The sequence below is a fragment of the Prionailurus viverrinus genome, chromosome D2 (assembly GCF_022837055.1).
Source record: "Prionailurus viverrinus isolate Anna chromosome D2, UM_Priviv_1.0, whole genome shotgun sequence".
NCBI classification, from domain to species: domain Eukaryota; kingdom Metazoa; phylum Chordata; class Mammalia; order Carnivora; family Felidae; genus Prionailurus; species Prionailurus viverrinus.
Window position 1 is genome coordinate 79,185,421 of NC_062571.1, and position 20,840 is coordinate 79,206,260.

Consider the following 20,840-nt stretch of genomic DNA (forward strand, 5'->3'; position numbering starts at 1 on the left):
AGTCTGACTGGGGGGACAAGACATGAACAGGTAGCCTGAGCCAGTAAATATCCAATGAGCTATTGAGACACTATCATTTGCCATTGGATTCCCCGTGCTCAGCACATAGTGGGTGTTCAGTGATGTTCTTTGAACTTGAATGAACTGAACATAAAGACTTCAGGCTCCCAGTTGTGGGGGGCAGGGGGAACTACAAAAGTTTCCAGTGGGGAATTGGTCTTGCCTGGGTGCCTAAGATACCATGTTGCATAGCCAAGGGGTTATGACATCCCAGGAATTTTAAGAACTCAAGAAAAGCCCACAGAGTCATGGGAAAGTCTGAAGCTTCCTTCTGGCGGAGGAAAGCCAGCTGCCCATGGGAGAGGAGCCTGTGACTCTGATGAAGGAGGGTTTTGAAATTCACCTCAAGAACTTGGGCCTTTAGCCAATAGATGATGAAGAGCCATAGTAGGCAGGGGGATGACATCCACAGTGGTTTATCACCTGAGTGGTCAGGCGACGTGCACTAAAGTGAGGAAAGGTTGAGTTAGAGAAGGTTGATTTAAAAAAAAAAGACAAGAAAAGGTCATGGTAGTCCACACAAAAAGTAAACAAAACAAACAAACCTAGTTTAGGGTGCTCCTGGTCCCAGTGGATTTGGACGACAGCCATAGAGATTTTACTCAATGGGCCTGAGCAGCACACATCACAGGGCTTCTCAGATAATCTAATGAGCTGATGGCTGTGAGCCTGCTTGTAAGAGTGTAGAGCTGGGTATGTAGGCATCAGAATTGTTGTTCATGGGCAGAAATGGCGTCGTAAGTGGAAGAGTTCAGCCACATGGTGGGAGGATGTGGGAGGTATGGGAGGACAAAAAAAAGGAGCAGGAGTGAGTAGCCAAATGTTCAGACTCTGGAACCAAATCCCAGGATGGCCTCTTATGAGCTGTGGGGTCTGGGAAAGTTACTTGTCTTCCCTGTGCCTTGACTTCCTGATCTGTTAAAATATGAATGGAAACAACAATAGTCTTTTCTGGTCAAGTAAATTGTTGCAAGTCAGTTCGATCTGTGATAGGCCCACAGAAGGTGCAGAATAAAGGTCAGCTATTATTATTAACAACGCCAACTTAGTTGACTTCTAGAAGTCTCCCTCTACCCAGGGGGACCTCTCCTCCATCTTGCAGCCCAGATCATGCATATAGTTGCTGGATTACATCCTGTCTGGTCTAGTGTTCAATCTGTGTGCTGGGCGAAGATTTTTTTTTCCAGCCACAAGTACCAGGCTCTGGGTGTCTCTGCTAGGTCCCCAAGGCCTTATCCAATGACAAGGAACATCAGGCCCTCCCAACAGCGCCAGGTGTAAATGGACTATTGCAAATCTACTCAACAGCTTCATGGCCCATGTTCTTGGAGGATTTGTCTACTAAGCATGGCTCCACTTTATAATGGCTGAAAGAAGGTGCGACCTGAAGGGTACAGAGGTTCACAGTGTAAAATCTACCACAGGGGTTGCTTTGGAGGATATCACTTATTTGTTTTCTCAAAGACAATGCTTAGATCAAAGTTATCACACCTAGCCAGAAAGACTTGGGAACCAGGAAATAAAGGACGGCTGTGGGCAGCCATTGAGAGGCACCCAAACATCTCATCCCTCAGGAAAGCTAACTTTTTTTTTTAATGTTTATTTATTTTGAGAGAGAGAGAGACAGAAAGAGAGAGAGAGAGAGCATGCACGCAACAGGGGCAGGGGCAGAGGGGAAGAGAGAGAATCCCAAGCAGGCTCTGCACTGTTAGTGTGGAGCCCAATTTGGGGCTCGATCTCACAAACCATGAGATCACAACCTGAGCTGAAATCAAGAGTTGGTTGCTTAACCGACTGAGATACCCAGGCGCCCTGAGCAAAGCTGTCTTTAAACAACAAATCCAAACAGGTAAAATTAATTACCTAGTATTCATTAAATAACCTTCCAAAGGTAAAAACAGTAATGAAAAAACAGAAAAACAAATAAAAGACAAACAAGGGAATTTGTTTTAAAAAGACAAATTCAGGAGATACTGGAAAATACCACATTAAAACTAAAAAAGCATTTACGTGTATTTGAATTTACGTGTAAACTATAGTTTAATTTAAAGAAAATGCTTCAAGATCAGCTCTAGATTGCCGAAGGTGCCTGATAAAATATACTGGCTGAAAATAGTAAGAATAACCAGTATAAACATTTATCTGATTAAAAGGAAGTTATAACATTCACTATGCCTCAAAGCAAGAGTTTAGGGGAAAGTGATTCCAGAACATGGGTTCTCAAACCTGGCGGCACAACAGAATCGTTTGGATTACACATTCAGACTCTCAGATTCTCTCTGCTGAGCCTGAGTCAGTGGGCTTGGAGGGGGGCCGTGGAAGCCACTGTCTGGGGCTGGGCCCTGTTGGGTAGCCACACTGGGGAGGACACTTTCTCTCCCTCTGTTCTGAACACCTGGCTTCTGGGGCACCTGGGTGGTTCAGCTGGCTAAGCGTCTGACTTCAGCTCAGGTCGTGATCTCACAGTTTGTGCATTCGAGCCCCGCGTGGGGGTCTGTGCTGACAGCTCAGAGCCTGGAGCCTGCTTCGGCTTCTGGGTCTCCCTCGCTCTCTGCCCCTCCCCCATTCACGCTCTGTCTGTCTCTCTCTCTCAAAAAGAAATAAACGCTTAAAAAGAATTTTTCAAAAAATGAACACCCAGCTTCTAACATGGCCGTACGTCTCAGTTTGCTCCAGGAGGGATGTCAGAGGACCCAGGGAAAGGCTGTGGAAGGCACATTCTAAGAGAAGCACCGTGCAAGGCTCACCCGGGAAGCAGCCGGATGGTGAGTCAGAGCCTGACCATCCCCTTGGGCTGGAGGAGGTGGAGCTGAGGGCAGAGTCACCTGCAGGCACCTGAGGCGGCACCTGCAGGGCTGAGGATGTGGAGAAGCTGTGAACGCCCCTTGGCGTGGATGAGTCATTCACCTTTGGAAATAAAGACACCCCGTTTTCATTTCTATTTAACAAGACGGGGATCCTTATCTAATTTCCTGGTTCTTACACATGAAGGACTGACTTAAGGGCCCCTATATCAGGTGCTCTTAAGTGTTGGGGGACATGGTAATCACCTGGGTGCTCCAGGCAGCCTGGGACTTTGGAAGGAGGACTCTGCCAGTCTCTTAGGCAGCATGTCCCTGGGCCCAGCACCTTGGAGGGAGGGAGAGGCTGAGAAGAGTCCGGTTAGCACATTATTATAGAAATCTGACTTCAGGGAAATTTAAAAACACTTTTTAAGTATAGTTTTAAACAACTGTTCTCAACTGGGATGCCTTTCTCCCGAAGACTGGCTCCCTGTGCAGCTCGTGGGAGGTTCTGGCAGGTGTTCTGGCCGCGTCGAGGTGTACTTCGAAGGCGTGTGGTGCACGGTGTGTGACGACCTTTGGGACGAGAAGGAAGCACAGGCAGTGTGCCGGCAGCTGGGCTGCGGGTCAGCCGTGTCCGCCCCCGGAGAGGCCCACTTCGGCCAGGGCTCCGGCCCCATCCTTCTGGACGACGTGCAGTGTTCTGGGACCGAGGCCTACCTGGGACAGTGCTCCCACGCCGGCTGGTTCACCCACAACTGCGGGCATGGGGAAGATGCTGGTGTCACCTGCTCGGGTAAATGCCTTGCTCACTTCTCTGGGACTTGAGTTTCCTTCCCCCCCCCCGAGTTGTGTCCTCAGTTTCTCCCAAGCACAGCTGGACACCCTAAATCTAACCCCCGTCTGCTTGTGTCCATTCGAGAAGCCAAAGGTCATCATATCGCAAAGAATGCTAGGCTTGAAGCAAAAAGGCTTCGTCTGGTCCCAGGATGGGCTACGTTACGGTAGGTCCTGGTGCAAAATGACAATGTAGGTCTCCTCTTTCAGAAATTATTAAGAATTTCAAGACCTGTGAAAGCGGAGCGTTAGAGCTCTGAGCGGGGGCCCTGAGTGGGGCAGGAGCATCTGGCCTCCGTGACCGACGCGCCCCCCCCACCTCCTCTTCCTCTTCATGTGGCTTTTTGTACATTAGTTCACTTTTTTTAAATTTGTTTTTAATTGATTTTAATGTCTATGTATTTTGAGAGAGAGGCAGACAGACAGAGCATGGGCAGGGGAGGGGCAGAGAGAGGGAGACACAGAATCCCAAGCAGGCTCCAGGCTCCAAGCTGTCAGCATAGAGCCCGACGCAGGGCTCAAACCCACAAACCGTGAGATCATGACCTGAGCCAAAGTCGGACGCTCAATGTATTGAGCCACCCAGGCGCCCCATAGTTCACCTTTATCGAACACAATGGAAATAATAATGATAGCAACCAAAACAATGGCTTTCCTCCCTCTCTCCCTGCTGTGAGGGGAGACACCTGATCATTATTATCCTTAACATGTCATTTCATAGCCAACGATGCTGTGCCTGATATTTCTGCTTGTTGAGGACATCTACCTCCTAGAGACCAAGTAGCCATGTGTCCAATAAACCATCTCTGGCTGAAGGGGCAAGTTCTGGAGTCAGAGGCCAGAGGCAGCCCCCTCCTTGATCCTCAGCTGCTGGCTACGGCAGAGTCAGAGGAGATCTGACACAGATCATTCCTCCCAAATCTGACACGCCAGGAAGCAGGATCTAACATTATCAGCTAGCCAAGAGCCAAGCACTCATTCATTCAGAAAATATTATTGAGGAAGGCTTGGAGATCCAGCAGTGAAAGTGAACACAGTGTCCCTTTCCCATTGGATTGACTTCTAAACTATTTCACATGCCAGCTTCTGCCACAAAGCAGCAGACTCGTCTCTCTTGGTGATGGTGGGGACCAGAGCCTGCCCTGCTGGGACCTTTCCCACTGAAGGTGGCTCTATCTCGAGAGCTGGCTAAAGGGCTGAAGGAGAGTTTCGGTCCATTAAATCACATTCCCAAGCCCTCTCACTGGCTTGCAGGGGAAAGGCGGCCCCAGCCCCCCTGACTTCCTGAACGCCTGGAACCCACCTGTGGTTGAACCATTCCAGATGCTTTTCAAATTGCTTCCTGTGAGTCCCCAGGACAGATGGGATTGGGCAGAAGTCATCTTTGCTTTACCTGGGTGCTCCAGGCAGCCTGGGACTTTGGAAGGAGGACGCAGCCAGTCTCAGGTCGCACGTCCTTTGGTCCAGCACCTTGGCGGGAAGGAGAGGCTGATAATAGTCCAGTTAACACATTATTATAAAAATCTGACTTCAGGGAAATTTAAAAACACTTTTTAAGTATAGTTTTAAACCGTTGTTCTCAAATGGGGATGATTTTGTCCCCCAGGGGACATTTGTCAATGTCTGGAGACACTTTTTTTTTTAAATTTTTTTAAATGTTTTATTTGTTTTTGAGACAGAGAGAGACAGAGCATGAGCAGGGGAGGGGCAGAGAGAGAGGGAGACACAGAATCCAAAGCAAGCTCCAGGTACAGAGCCCGACGCGGGGCTCAAACTCATGAACCTCGAGATCATGACCTGAGCCAAAGTCGGACACTCAACTGACTGAGCCACCCAAGCGCCCCAGGAGACACTTTTGATTGTCACAACTAGGGGGTGCTGCTGGCATCTTAGAAGTCAGGGACTAAACGTCCTGCAACACACAGGACAGCCTTCCACCCCAAAGAATTTTCCAGGCCAAAATATCAATAGTGCTGAGTTTAAGAAACTCTGCTTTTGGGGCGCCTGGCTGGCTCAGTCGGTAGAGCATGTGACTCCTGATCTCAGGGTTTTGAGTTTGAGCCGCACATTAGGTATAAAATAAAATAAAATAAAATAAAATAAAATCTTCAAGGGGCACCTGGGTGGCTCAGTTTATGCTTAACTCAGTCAGTTAAGCATCCGACTTCAGCTCAAGTCATGATCTCACGGTTTGTGGGTTCGAGCCCCATGTCGGCTCTGTGCTGACAGCTCAGAGCCTGGATCCTGCTTCGGATTCTGTGTCTCCCTCTCTCTCTGCCCCTCCCCCACCCATGCTCTGTCTCTCTCTGTCAAAAATAAACATTAAAAAAATGTTATAAATAAAATCTTCAAAAAAAAAAAAAAGAAAGAAAGAAACCTTGCTTTGGAATTAAGCATGTGCAGTTGACTTTGCTCGTTTTAACAAGTGTGTGCTAATTAATAATTGATAGTTAATCAATTAATAATTGTTTTACTAATGAAAACAAAGTTGGCTGTAGCTTCTTCCTCAAGTATCAACCTTAGTCCAGCTTTCTTCTGATAATTTCCTCTAATTGTCCTATCTACTGATTACAGTTGACTACGTTTACTGTCATTTGGGGGCAGAGAAAACCTAAAATCTTTCAGATATGATATTTCACTATAATCTTAGCATGCCATGTATTCCAAGTCTGGGCATACTGAGTCACTCGATAGAGGCTGCCTCGAAGTGGGAATCCCATCGGGTCATGGAGCAATTTCCAGCTTTCCAAGGCCTTCTGTCTGTTATCACATCCCATCCTTACACAATTCAAACAGGCTTGTTTTATTCATAAATAAGCAAACTGAGCTTCAGCGACAAGGTTAAGTCAAGGTCAAGTAACTTGACCAAAGTCACATGGCAAATATCCACGCTTCTGGACCTCACCTCTGGTACTCTGTCCCCTCCACCAAATATGCCTTACCTGCTGGAAAAGTGCCCTGAATCTCGACAAAATTTGCAAATGTTTAAAGTTGTCTTGCTGCCCTGTGAGCCGCCCTACCCTTTCCTCATAATTTAGGCTCCCCACCCACCCATGTACCCCAAGCCCTGGCACCTTCCCCAGATACACGGTACTCCTCGAGTAGAGCTGCCCTAAGTTATTGAAACCAAAGCCTCCAGACCCACCTTCCCTGGTTATCAAAACTGAATGTCAACTGGGGAAATGAACAATTAACAATATGATGAGAAAGCAAATGTCCGGGTGTTAATCAGCTCCTATGTCCCTCAAACAAATGCCCCAAACAGCACAGACCAGGGTTGCTTGCCCTGAGCACAGACTCTCCTTGGAAACTGTTTGTCTTCAACAGTCACTCCGAGTTTTATTTCCAGGTTACAATACAATCATATTTATCACAATATGAAAACCAATGTTTAAAAGCATTCACAGGGGCACCTGGGTGGCTCAGTCGGTTGAGCCTCTGACTTCAGCTCAGCTCAGGTCATGAACTCATGGTTTGTGAGTTCGAGCCCCGCGTCGGGCTCTGTGCTGACAGCTCAGAGCCTGGAGCCTGCTTCAGATTCTGTGTCTCCCTCTCTCTCTGACCCGCCCCAGTTCATGTTCTGTCTGTCTCAAAAATAAATAAACATTTAACAAAAATAAAAAAATAAAAATAAATAAAAATAAAAGCATTCACATAAGGTAACACTGGTGACCTAAGACACACCATAGAAAGATGTCCCTGTCCACCTGTAAGTGTCCCCAGTCTCAATCTCAGGGCAGGAAACAGACAAACCAACCCTGACTGGATGCATTGGGCTATTGCTGAGCATGGAGTTTAGACTAAGATGTTTGTATTTCAACGAATATTGAAAGTAGTAAAAAAAAAAAAAAAAAAAAAAAAAGTCTTTCCTTCCAAGCATACTTTTTGGAATAATCACACAGAGAACAAATTCCAGGCTGAACTTTCTCACTGAGGTCATAGCAGTGGGACAGCTGCTGATCCTTCCAAAAGCACAGGGCATTCCAGAATTGTTATCATCTTTGATAGACTCCAGTTATATTCCACTTTCTTTTCTTTCTCGCAGAATATGAATATGAGACTTCAGGAGCTTTGGGTAAGAATCACCCTGCAGTATATCTTTAAGGGAACGTCCCCACATGACCCCAATCCTCTGACTGTATAACAGAATCCATCATGGAGGTGGGGGAGAGAAGACAAATCGTGAATTTAATCAAAGGGCTCAACAGAGGAAGGGGGAAAAAAAGGTAGCTTCTCTGCCTTTAACTATGGAGGAAATGTTTTCTCCCAAAACTGTTTCATTCTTGTTGCCTAAATGTATTTCAGAGAATTATGGATATGAATATGATTTAATAAGGTAGCATTCAAAGGCATAAGTGAGCCAAAATTGTACTAAAGAAAAATCCTAACTTCAGACTTTTAGTATATTCAGAGATGAATATGTGGGAGAGTGGGAGAAAAGCCCACTGTTTCTGGTTAACTTGGGCCCTTCAACACCTTTCTTCCTTAGAAGTCCCTTTATGAGCCATAGGAATACACTTCTATAAGCATCTGACCCCCTACCTTTCTGGCAGAAGCTATGTTCCCAGAAAGAACCCAGTTTAAAATAATGTGTGAGGGACTCTGAGCTACCCAAATACACTGTCAGGTCTCACTTGCCTCTGGTCAGAATGAACCTGCTGAATCCAGTCCCCAAAGCACACCCTTAGCTCAGTGTCTACCCCATGAGGCTGCCCTTAGCTCAATGTCTGCCCTGTGAGCCCACCAAATACATGTGATGCCCCCCAATAAACTTGGGTGGGCCACTTTGGATGGCAATGATGCCTCATTTCTTTCTTTCTGCTCTTAGATGCTGAGATCCTAACACCATTCCCTGGTGGTGAGTCAAGGTTTTTTACCTCTTCATTTCATATGACTTGGTGGGTCACGTGCTACCCAACAGAACGATTCCAAATGGGGATCTCTATGCACTCACCTCACTCATAAACCTCTCCTGTTTTTCAATGAACTGGGGAAGCCTCTGCCTCCTTCTTTGTCTACTTAGCTCTTTTCTCTTCTTTGTCCAAGCCTTGGGTCTGTAATCACTTCTTAGAAAAGATATCCTGGAGTAGCCCCGTATGCATTCTCAAACACTACAGACGTCTCCCCCTTTGCTTCTTAGCATTTACCATGGTTGTAAATGTAAACTTAATTTTGGATTAATGTGATTACTTCCTCCAGTCTCCTCAGATTAGACTCTCATCTCTGTGACAGCAAAACCAGGTCTGTTTGGTGAGCCACAATACCTGGAGTGCTATCTGCTGTGACCCAGCAGGGGTCAACAATATGTGTTGAAGGGTTGAACAAATGGGTTAACACAGAATGTGTTCCTTCTCTTAACATGTAATATTTTTGTGTCTTTGAAAGACTGGCCACAACTACAGCTAGTGAATGGGTCAGGCAGATGTTCTGGACGTGTGGAAGTTTTCTACCATGGCCAGTGGGGCAGGGTTTGCGATGATCACTGGGACATGAACGAAGCTGATGTGGTGTGCCGGCAGCTGAACTGTGGGCGTGCCCTCGCAGCCCCAGTTGAGGCCCACTTTGGAGAAGGGGAGGGCAAGTTTCTGCTGGATGATGTGGATTGCACAGGAAGAGAGAGTTTCCTGGGACAGTGTCCTCATACCGACTGGTCTCTCCATAACTGCGGTCCTGGAGAAGACGCCAGTGTCATCTGCTCAGGTAATGGTCACCTCTCCCTCTGAGGGCCCACATCTCATTAAGCAGATGGCATCTTCACTAATTCCCTCAGCAATGCTTGCACCTGTGTAATCGTAGCCCATCTCTGGCCATGTGTATGAGCCAAAAGTAAAGAGACGTTGGTAATTTGAGAGCTTCACCTGGAGCTCAGGAATTTTCTAGCCACAAGATGTTGAAATGGAATTTTTTTTATAGAGAAGAATGGAAGACCTTAGTGGTTCCATTACAAGGACTAGATTTCAAAATGACTGGGAAAAGACAACATTAGTCAACAACGACATTAATCAATCACTGAATGCAATCTACCTTTCTTCAGGACACTGAAGATAAAGTTTTTCCCACTACAAGTTTGCAGTCTAACAAAGGCAAAGAAAGAGGGAGTTTATAGATTAGAACAGCACTGAGTTTTGTCTTGCCCATTGTGAGTCTGGGCCCTCTATTGCTAATCATAAATTTTCACCCAATTAGTGATTATGTGATTATTCTAGAGCAAGATTTCTCAGTCTCAGCACACTTGATGTTTGTGGTCACATAATTCTTTGTGGTGGGGGCTGTCCTGTGAATATAAGCTGTTTAACAGGATCCCTCATCTAAGAATAGTGAATGACACCCCCAGCTATGATAACCAAAAATGTCCTCAGACATGGGCAAAGGTCCCCTGGAGGGTAGAGGCTTGCTCCTGATTGAGAACCACTCTCTAGACAAACTGATGAATATCCACCAAATATGTGACTAGTATTCATTATACTACCAGCACTAAAGACATAAATGTCTATGCCAGTGGGAAATAAAGGAAATAATGTAGTGGGTCTAGAGCAGTGAACTTGGTCACTTGTTAAAAATCCCAATTGTATTCAGCTAGAAAGACTGGATCCATATGACACTAAGGTAATTAATAAGTCAATTCAAACAATAAAATACCGGGGGGGGGGGGCAGGAAGTGTTCTGGTTTGTTTTCATTTATTTTTGTTTCTCTTTTTTAACCCCCGTTTGATGTGCCTTTGTTTTATTTTAGTCGTTTAGTTGGGTTTTTGGTTTGGGATTCAATCCAAGCAGACTATTCTGCAAAGCCACAGGGTCGCATCTGTCTCATGTGTGTGACACATATTTGCCTCTCACGTGGAGGGGTTACAGGACACAGCACAGTGACAGCCAGGTGAACGTGTGTTGTTAGACACACTAATAAACAGTTTTGCATGTGATGGTTAATTAAAGTCATCTGAACTAAGGCAGAGAGAGTCAACATTTTCGTTCTAAGAACCCCATTCCTTCATTTTAAAATTCATTTTGAGTTGAAGCATCTCTCGAAACAACCGCCCTTTTCCAACGTTACGTCTTTCTTTTCCCATGTATTGACAGAGACTGAGCATTTCAAGCCTGCGTTGTTAACGGCATGCTTTTGCTTTACTGACATGACATTTTTCGAGCAGAAAAGCAGGGAAGAGTTAAGATAGTGGAGCAGCATGGGGACCGTGAGCTTGTCTCATTCCTGAAACACAGCTAGCTCAGCACCAAACCATTTTGAACACCTAGGAAATTGATATGAGGATTACCACGACATGACATTTTTCATTTTATGTGCTACCTGGGCAGGTAGTACGTAGATCATGAAGGAAAAAAAGGGAATCAATGGGGGGGGGGTGCTCAGATAGCCATATTCTGACAATTATTTGCCATTTCCACATTCCTGGGCCATTAAGATGATCGTACCATTAAGTTGCAAATGTGGTTGGGCCACTTTCTTCCTTCCACAAGAGTTAGCTTTATTTTCATTTCAGTTGTGTGGGTTTTAAGTTATTCTCTGGTATTGATCTTTCCATCCAGTGGAATTGCTGTTAAATGCGCCACGTTAAGGAAATACCTTGGTAAATTATTTGTAGAGCTTACTCAACTATTCAACGTATGTTCTCTCCCACTGGGTGGCTCTTGTGGCTGGAGAAGGGAATGAATACTTTTACATCCTAACAGTCACTTGAATTGTCCACCCTTTCTCCCTGCAGAGAATGCACAGGAATCACTGCTAATGCCACAAGGTAGGAAGTATTTTCATGTTGACTTTGTAGTATTTGTCCTTACTTAATGCAAATTTTTAATGCAATTTTGGTTTTAAACCAAAAGGTTTTTTGTTGGGATTGCTGAACCAGATTTGGAGGGGGCAACATATTACATATTGTATACATAAACTATCCATGGATTGGTGTACTAGGAAGCTGATGAGATCTGGAATTAGTAAACCCAGTGGCAACATGTTCGAGATAGGCCTGTGTACCAGCCCAGGTGGGCTTTGGGATGAGGGAAGGACAATGGGTTTGGCAACAGCAGGTTTGAGTTAAGTTCCTGAGATCTTGGGCAAGCCACTGACTCTCTTATTTAAAGGGGATAAAAACACTTAATTTGTAAAGCTCCGTTTGGGTTAAAAGGAGGTCATGTATGCAGAATGATAACAAAAGCCAAATTTTATTGAGTGTTAAGGATATTCCAGGCATTTTTCTAAGACCTTTGTCTGCGTAGTTATTAGTTATTTGATTCTCTAATTCAGGGGTCAGCAAACCTTTTCTGTAAAAGGTCAGATAGTAAATCTTCTGGGCTTTGTGGAGCAGACGGTCGCTGCTGCGTTTCAGCGCTGTTGCTGCAGCATGAAAGCAACAGCCATAACAATTTGTAAACTGCTGGGCATACCTGTGTTTCAAAAAAAACAAAACTGTTTGCAAGAACAGGCACTGGGCTAGATCTGACCCCTGCTTTGACAAATAAATTCCAAGCACTGTGCATGCAGGACCCATTTAATTTGCACAACAATCTTGTGAAGTGTCTACTATTGTAATTCCCATTTTACTGATGAGGAAATTGAAGCATAGAAAAGTTAATCAACTTGCCCAAGGCCATGAAGTTAGCAAGGGTCATAGATCTGTTAGACTCTGATACCTTGCTTGGCTTTTATGGAGGGTTGATGTTAAAAAACAGACTTATTCTTCCCATTCCGTTAGTTTCTTGAACCAAAAGCCATCTCTGTTGCTCCCTTTCCCTCAATGATCACAACCAACGCTCAGAAAATTCTGCTCCGCTTCCCAAAATGTATGCTAAACCCATTAGCATCTCCCAACTCCGCTGTTACTCTGTCTCCAAACCTTCAGCATCTCACCCTCACTATTGCAACAAATTTCTAAGGGGTCTTCTGCATTGGCTCTTTCCCTTCCATCACACATGTAACCTGTTCCTGGCACAGAATCTAGAACTGGCTGATAAAGCATAAATCAGACCATCGCTCTTAACTCAAAACCCTCCAAAGTTTTACTATTATATTTGGAATACTGTCCAGGTCTCTTTCAGTAAGACTGCAAATGATCTAATCCTTGTCTGGGTTTCTGGCCACCCAGAAAACACCCCATCTAGCACTGTGCTCCCCACTCGCCTTTTTCCCATCCCTTGAAACTGACAAGGGAGTGTTCCTGCTAGGGCCTTTGCACTGACTTTTCCCTCTGTCTGGAAAGCTCTTCTCTGAATTTTCCTACCTGGCTCCTTGTAATCAGGTCTCAGCTAAAATATCACTGCTTCAGAGAGGATTCCTCTCACTACACAATCCAAAATAGACTCCCTCTCAGTCATGTTCTATTTTATCAACCTCTTGTTTGTCTCTTCGCAGTACTTACACCATCTGAGATTCTCTTTATAGTTTTCTTTTGTTCACCTGCTTGTCATATGTCCCTCCCATCCCACTTTCCAGAATGTAAGTCCTGTGATAGCAGGAACTTTCAGCAAGTTTATGTCAGAACCAAGGACAGGTCCTGGTGCATAATAGGTTCTCAACAAATATCTATTGAGGGAAAAACAAAAGACCTACGCTAGCACTCTGCCTCTGCTATAGAGTTGTTGTTGAAGACAAAGTGTTAATCACTAACATGCTCAGTGGTCCTCAAACAAAGGCAATAACTCCCTTTGGAAGATACCACTTATCAGGCAATTCTGCCTCCTACACTTATTTATTAAATACAATTCCACTGTGCACCATGATTTCCATCTCTCTTCTAACTCCAGGAAGTTCAGAGCTTAACTGAATAATCAGTTCTAATAACTAGCTAAGAGTTTTGTTGATTGGTTATTGGTTAAATTAGTTAGTAGGTTGTTTTTTGACTTATTTCTCTTTAATGTCCCATAATGTCTCTATAATGACTCATATTGTCATTAAACTTGCATTCTTATTTTTCCGGATTTGCTATGCAGATATATACATTTTACTGTCAGTCATTGGAAACATGTAGTAGGGTATAATATACTCAGATTAATAGAAATGTTTACTGAGGGTCTGGGAGGTTGTATATGAGCTACTAGGTCCTGTGGGAAGCAGGAGCTGAGAAAGTAGGTCAGATGTGACCATGACCATGGTCATTCTGCTTTTGTCCCAGTTGGGAGCCACTTCCCTAGACAGGCAGGTGGCCCCAAGTTCCAGGGGTAACTGGCTTGCTCTCCATGTGTGGACATTCTGAAAAGCTAGTATCACATGTTAAAGCTATTACCTGTCGAGTGTCTTCAAAACAACCACATCAGCAAATACTTCTGAGATTCTATCATGTCCAAGGGACTGCATTTCACCAGGAATTCACTGTATTTTTGCATTTTATATTTTGGACCTGTCACATTAAAGATTTGTTGAAAATTGGTAAGTAAGTAAAATAAAGGGTATTCAATTTAATTGAATAAAAAACATTTCCATTTATTTGTACCAATAGGTGATGGAAATTCAGCAACCACATTATCAGGTAAGAGAACATTTTTTTTTTGGTAAGAGAATATTTTGGGGCTATTTTCCCCTGGAATATTTCTGATTACCCATCCAAATCCAGAAAAGAAATAAATGAAAGGGTTACTGTTGAGTGATTTTGCTGAGTGACTCATTATAACCTGCCCTTACTTGTGAGAGTATTAGGGTTTTGACCCCAATAGATTCACTAGCTTCTAAAAAAAAGTCAAGTAACAATGCCATTGTTTTGAATAAATACTAGAGACAATTTTAAACACAGTGGATTTTTAATTGTCTTTAAGTTTCATTTTGGCCATCTCCTCTGAGAATATCCAAACTCTTAAGTTTTATAAATGGTATGTTTCAAATTTTCTTTGGAGGAAATATCATTTGTCACATGTAATATTTGCTTACTGTATGAGTTTTGAATAGCGGCTCTAACAAATTGACACAAACTTAGTGGCTTAAACAACACAAATTTATTTATTATCTTGCAATTCTAGCATCAGAATTCCAAAACATATATCTCACTGAGTTAATATCTCACAGAATTATGTTCATTCTGGAGGCTCTAGAGGAAGGTACATTTTCTTGCTTTTTCCAGCTTCTAGAAGTCATCTGCATTCTTTGGCTCATGGCCCCACTCCTGTATCTTCAAAGATGACACTGTAGTGTCCTCAAATTTCTCTCTGCTTGTCTTCTTTTGCCTTTATTTTCACTTTTAAGAATGCTTGTGATCACATGGAGCCCACCTGTATAACCCAGGATAATGTCCTTTATCTTTTTTTTAATGTCTATTTATTTTGGGAGAGAGAGAGAGAGAGAACAAGTGTGGGAGGGGGAGAGAGAGAGAGAGGGAGAGAGAGAGAGAGAGAGAGAGAGAGAGAGAGAGAGAGAACAAGTGTGGGAGGGGGAGAGAGAGAGAGAGGGAGAGAGAGAATTCCAAGCAGGCTCTGCACTGTCATCACAGAGCCCAATTCAGGGCTCAATCCCACGAACCTGAGCCAAAATCAAGAGGCTGACACTTAACTGACAGAGCCACCCAGGCGCCCTGATAATGTCCCTTATCTTAAGATAGCTGATTAGCAACCTTAATTCCATCTGCAGCCTTAATTCCCCTTGCCGCATGACATGACATGGTCACAGATTCCAAGGATTAGGATGTGGACAACTTTGGGGGGCTGGTATCCTGCCTCCCACACTTAAATACAATTCTGTAGTTGCTACTCTCAGTGGCACAGAGATGGACACATGTCTCAGGACGTACACTGAAATCTGGTGACCCAGAAAGCAAACAGAGGAAAAGGTATGATAGAAGAGGGGTAGCATCTACCTGAGTCAGTATGAAGAGAGAGGCGATGTTCTTGCCCACTGTCCTTTCTTCTGTCGGTGTTCCTAAGGGATATTGTAAGTAATTGTCAGGACTACATATGGTGCAGAGGCAGGTCTGGAGGCAGGAGAGAATGTGGAATTGTGTGGATCCATGGAGAGTTCCCATGCTAGGGCAATACCTGTGCCACAGAGCCATGTCAGTGCTGAAACAGGCTGAGGAAGGAAATAAACAGAGCAAGTGAACGCAAGAACCAGGGGGTCCTGATGGTCCAGACCTCCAGCCAGCTCTTAGGGAGAATATTAAAACCCAATACACATCATTCTTGTCACAAACACCAAATATCTGTGCCTGGACATCAAGTCTGGGAGAGAGGGGACACAGATGATTGAGCTGAGCTTCCACGGGGCTGAGGGTCAGCAACTGAGGGGTGATTCATTCTCTCTATCACTTACACACTGATCACTTCAGAGCTGAAGCAAAACCGACCTCTTTTGAGACCACAGGGGGTCCCTGGCTGGCCACTTCTTTCTCGAGTCATTGTGGGCACTTACCGCTAACGGATGTTTCTTTATTACAGTTCTACCCATTACCGTCTCAACTCAGCTGTCTCCCGTGACTGCGGCACGTTCAACATCACCAGGTAGGACTCCCTCCCCCACCTGCTACCACCATTACCAGATTTACGGCAGCTCCTGTCGTGATAGTCAGCAGTTCTGCCACCACCACTAGACATCGCTGATGTTCTCTTTGAGACAGAACGATTTGAGAAGAAAGAGACAAGAGGACCCTAGAGAGTCAGGATTTCATGCTGTCCAGATTTGCTCTATGTTTATCATCCATAACTACAATTAGAAAACCTCGTAACACAAGGCTCCTCATTTCCCTTATTTCACAAATGTAAAGAGGAAGAGGGAAAAAGGTAAGGGTGAGAGAGAGAGAGCATCACCTCATACCTCTTGAATTGAAGAAATAAACTAGAGCAAAGACCTCATTCTTTGTCTGTATCAGTGAATCACATAAATAAGGGACACCTCTTCTTAGTTGTGGGGAATGGTGGTCACAATCATGGGCCATTTTATTTCATCACTGTGCTGCTCGATGCTGACTCACCTGTAACTACGGACATTCCATTCGTACCATCAAATAATCCATATTCTGACAATGCTGATGATAACCTTGACTAAGCCCTCATACCTGCACTGTCCACATAGCTGCTGAGTCCTTGAGGTGCCGCTCGGCAGAACAGACAGCTGCCGTGCCTGTCAAACACACACTGGTTCTTTCAAAGGCATGGTGTGATAAAAGAACGTAAAACTGCTTTCATTGACATCTTTATATTGATTACATGTCGAAATGCTAATATTTTGGATATATTGGGTTAAATAAGATATATGACTGAAGTTAATCGCACCTCTTTCTTCTTACTTTTTGAAATGTGGCTACCAGAAAAGTGCAAATTATGTACGTGGCTTTGCACTTCATTTCTCTTGGACAGCATTGCCTCATGCCATGTCCGTCCCCATGACAGCCTGACGTGGATTTTCTTATCTAATCTTCCCAACTGCTGGGGAGGGAACTTCTATAATCCCCATTCTCTGAACGGAGGAACCTCATACTCAAATAGGTTAAATATTGTCCGCAAGGTCGATGGAATGATTAACTCGAACAATCTGACTTTAGATCCTAGAGCTTAATCTCTGAACTACCTTAACTCTCTAAACCACATTAAAATCCTTAAACTACTAGAAAGACTGACTGGGCATGTTGTCTATTCAGAAACCATGAGGATCCGTTTGCGGAGAGAGAAGCTGAGAACAAAAGGCTGAGCTAATCTCTGAGCCAGGGCTGCACTTAGTTTCTTACCCTTCCCGTCTTCCACAAACCAGCTGTCCGTTGCCTATCGGTGGCCCGAGGACACCAGCATCAGCCCCCTCCACGTCTTGTCCAGTCCTTCCCATCCCAAGTGGCAGCAGTGGCTCCTTCTACTAGATTCTCAGCTCTGTATCTGTCCTCGCTCGGAGCTCCTATTCCTTCCTGAGAGTTGTATGTATGTACTTGCTCCAAAGACATGATCAGCTTCACGGAGCAGAATCCATAGGTTTCTCATCTGTGACATTGTCCTCAGCCCCACCCCTGCACACAGCACACACACACACACACACACACACACACACACACACACACACAGAGTCTTGAGACTGATGACGGCTGTCTGAAGGGCGTTCACTGTTTGTTAAATGAATAAATAAGTAAATGCTTAGATAAATGAGCCCCATCTGGCTGGCCCTAGTTTGCATATCTGTATCTACTTCCAAATATTAATGAAAGAGAGGGCAGATGCATTAAGTTCTCAGATCTGGTGTCTAAGTAGCTAAGGATTCTTTTGAAATCTGAGTGGCATATTCCATTTACTTGCCGGTACAATGCTCAGAGCCAAGTGCTGGACCACTGGGTTTGGGGCCACTCTCTCCTACCTCCCAGCTGGGTGACCCTCACCAGTTTTCTCTACCTCTTTGTGCTTCAGTTTCCTTATTTGAAATGGGGATAATAGCTATGCACTTCAAGGAGTTGTAAGGAGTAAATCAATGAGTTTGTGTAGAGCGCTTGGCGGAGAGTGTGGCTTACAGCCATGCCACGTGAGTGTAGGCTTCATGGGGTGTGTCCTGTGGAACTCAGGTGCTTCCCGGGCACCAAGCACTATTCAAGGAAGAGGGGTTGTGCTCCATGACTGCTAGGCTGGGTGAAGAGGGTACAGCTTTTCTGCTCTTTGCTGATAGTCCTGGCCATTTTTCAAAATTCCTCCCCCAGCATCCGGCAACCCCCAACTTGCTTTCTATCTCTACAGATTTATCTGTTCTGGATATTTCACACAAATAGAGTCATACCATAAATGGTCTATTGTGTCTGGCATAATACTTTCAAGGTTGCTCTTCCCTTTAAAATTCCCTGTGTTGAACGAGTTATATAGAGCTAGTTGAATTCTCCTCCTGGAAATAAGAAGCAGATGAAAAAAGTCCTTCTCTTTCGTATCCAACATCAGGAGTCATTTTCCTTGTATTGTTGTTTCCCGACAGCACATTCAACTTCCACTGTCCCAGAAGACATTAATCACCCAACCACATCATCAGGTAAGCCAGCCAGCTATGGTTACAACCACCAAAAATGGGTGTGATACTTTGTATTTGCTGCTTCCGCATTCGAGCCCACAGGAAGGATGATGAGCTGAAGCTCAGGGCCGGGGAAGATTCACTACCAAGGGATCTAGGGACAATGTGATGCCAATGTCAGCTTCAACATCTGATCTTATGCTCCATGAGGATAGGGTTTTTTTGTTTGTTTGTTTTTTGTCTGTCTTGCTTATCACTGTACCTCTAGAAGCTATCGCGGTGCTTGGCACACGGTAAACACTCAATAAAGTTTATCGAGTCAATAAATGAATATAAAAGTGTTGCATGTGTGAATAGGCCATTTAATCCCTCTTGGGGTAACTTCAGTCTTGGCCAAGAACAATCCTGCTCGACAGTGCAGGGTGCTGACTGGGGGCAAATCCCTCTGCTCAAGGACACAGACATCACTCTGGAAAGTGCCAGTAGTCCCTCCTTGTACTAATATTCCTCCTCAGAAAGAAGTATTAGTATTTCATAGGTAAGCAAGGTAATGAAGACAAATCCTTCTAACAAGTATTTTTTTCAGCCTCAGCAGATAATGAGAAGTTACCAACTCTCATATCAGATAAGGCAACAATTCCATCACCAGTCCTTACTATCCAGTTGGAAGGTACAAACAGATGGGCCATATTGCTAGGTTATATGATGTCCTCCATGAGCTCATCCAAGATAACCAGCATCCTTATAAATACAAACCTTTTTAGAACTTTTGCCCAATTCATCACTGACTTATTTTACCACTGCGGAGCACCTTATGCAGAACCAGGAGTTGATGTAAAACTAAAGAAAGTAAGATATTTGGGGGATCAGGATCACATTTAGATGCTTTCTATCAGCAGCCTGAACTCGGCTTCAACCTCATCAGAAAGTCATTCTTCATGAGCCTGTGGCCAGTCCAGATGTTTTGGAAAGGTGTGGCATAGCTAGTGGCTCTTCACAAGCTGTCAGCTGAGTTGTTTTCTGACATGTTGTCCTGTGTCCATCTCAGGAAGAGAAGTTTAAGTTCTAATCACTGTTTCCATGTTGTTCCAGTTCTACCTGTGGTCGACGCCTTGTCTTCCAGCCGCAGAGCCAATGCTCCTTGGCCCAGCCTATCAGGTCAGCAGCCTTCCCCACAGGATGCGCCATTGCTCTCGAAGACCCCAGGGGGTCACCACAACCAGGGAGGGAGCCTGGGAGCATCAGTAGAGGCCTCAGAGGTACCTGGGGGAAGACCACAGTTACAGGAAGAGAGATCACTGCCTCCAGGATTTGTCTGGGCCCCCCACTGCTTTGGCACCTGTTCAGCCTCACTCTCCTGATGATCCAGCAAAACTTTTTAAAGTTCAGAAAGTACAGAGATTAAGAAAGCACATAGCCATGTCCCCTTTACCTACGCATGACTGATGCTTACATTTTGGTATATTGGTTTTTCAGGCTTACCAAGAAATAAAGCATCATAAATAAATTTGAAGTTCCTCAAATTCTCAAATCCCAGTCTCTGTTCTCTCCTTCCTCAGAGATAAACACTGTCTTGAATTTTGTATATATCTTCATTTTTCATATTTTTACAAACAGGAATTCTGTGATCTCTATATATGTTATTTCATGTTTTTCTTTCACACAAATTACATTATTCCCCATATATCATTCAGGACCTCTTATTCTTTTTTTTTTTTTAATTTTTTTTAACGTTTATTTATTTTTGAGACAGAGAGAGACAGAGCATGAACAGGGGAGGGTCAGAGAGAGAGGGAGGCACAGTATCTGAAACAGGCTCCAGGCTCTGAGCTGTCAGCACAGAGCCCGACGCGGGGCTCGAACTCACGGACCGCGAGATCGTGACCTGAGCCGAAGTCGGACGCCCAACTGACTGAGCCACCCAGGCACCCCAGTACCTCTTATTCTTTACTCAGTTATGTTTTTGAGATTCACCCATGTTGATACACATATATAGACACTTCACTGCTTTTAACTGCTGTTTTCTTATAGGGTTTTTTTTTTTTTGAATAAGCCATTTAAATTATGCATTTCCCCACTGACAGAGATGCATTCTTTTAATTTTTCATTTCTGCCCTCTTGATGTCAAGTCCTAAAGCACCAGTGCATGATATCCCACAATCTAATCTTCTTTGTTAAGTGACTAATAAAAAGCATGTCACACAGTGGTCTAATCATTAAGTAATTTTTTTCCTAGAATGCTCTTATACATGTGGAGTAACCAC

The 20,840-nt window shown here is 44.3% G+C and overlaps 1 protein-coding gene across 1 annotated transcript in view; it reads left to right on the top strand.

Annotated features, from left to right (window-relative positions):
• Positions 1-3,170: 3,170 nt before the first annotated feature.
• LOC125147629 (deleted in malignant brain tumors 1 protein-like) overlaps positions 3,171-20,840 on the top strand; it is an 84,939-nt gene continuing 67,269 nt past the window's right edge. Inside the window, exons 1-3 of the mRNA XM_047824687.1 lie at positions 3,171-3,221; positions 3,342-3,639; positions 9,066-9,386. Coding sequence (XP_047680643.1) covers positions 3,171-3,221; positions 3,342-3,639; positions 9,066-9,386 — 670 coding nt within the window. The remainder of the gene's footprint in view (positions 3,222-3,341; positions 3,640-9,065; positions 9,387-20,840) is intronic.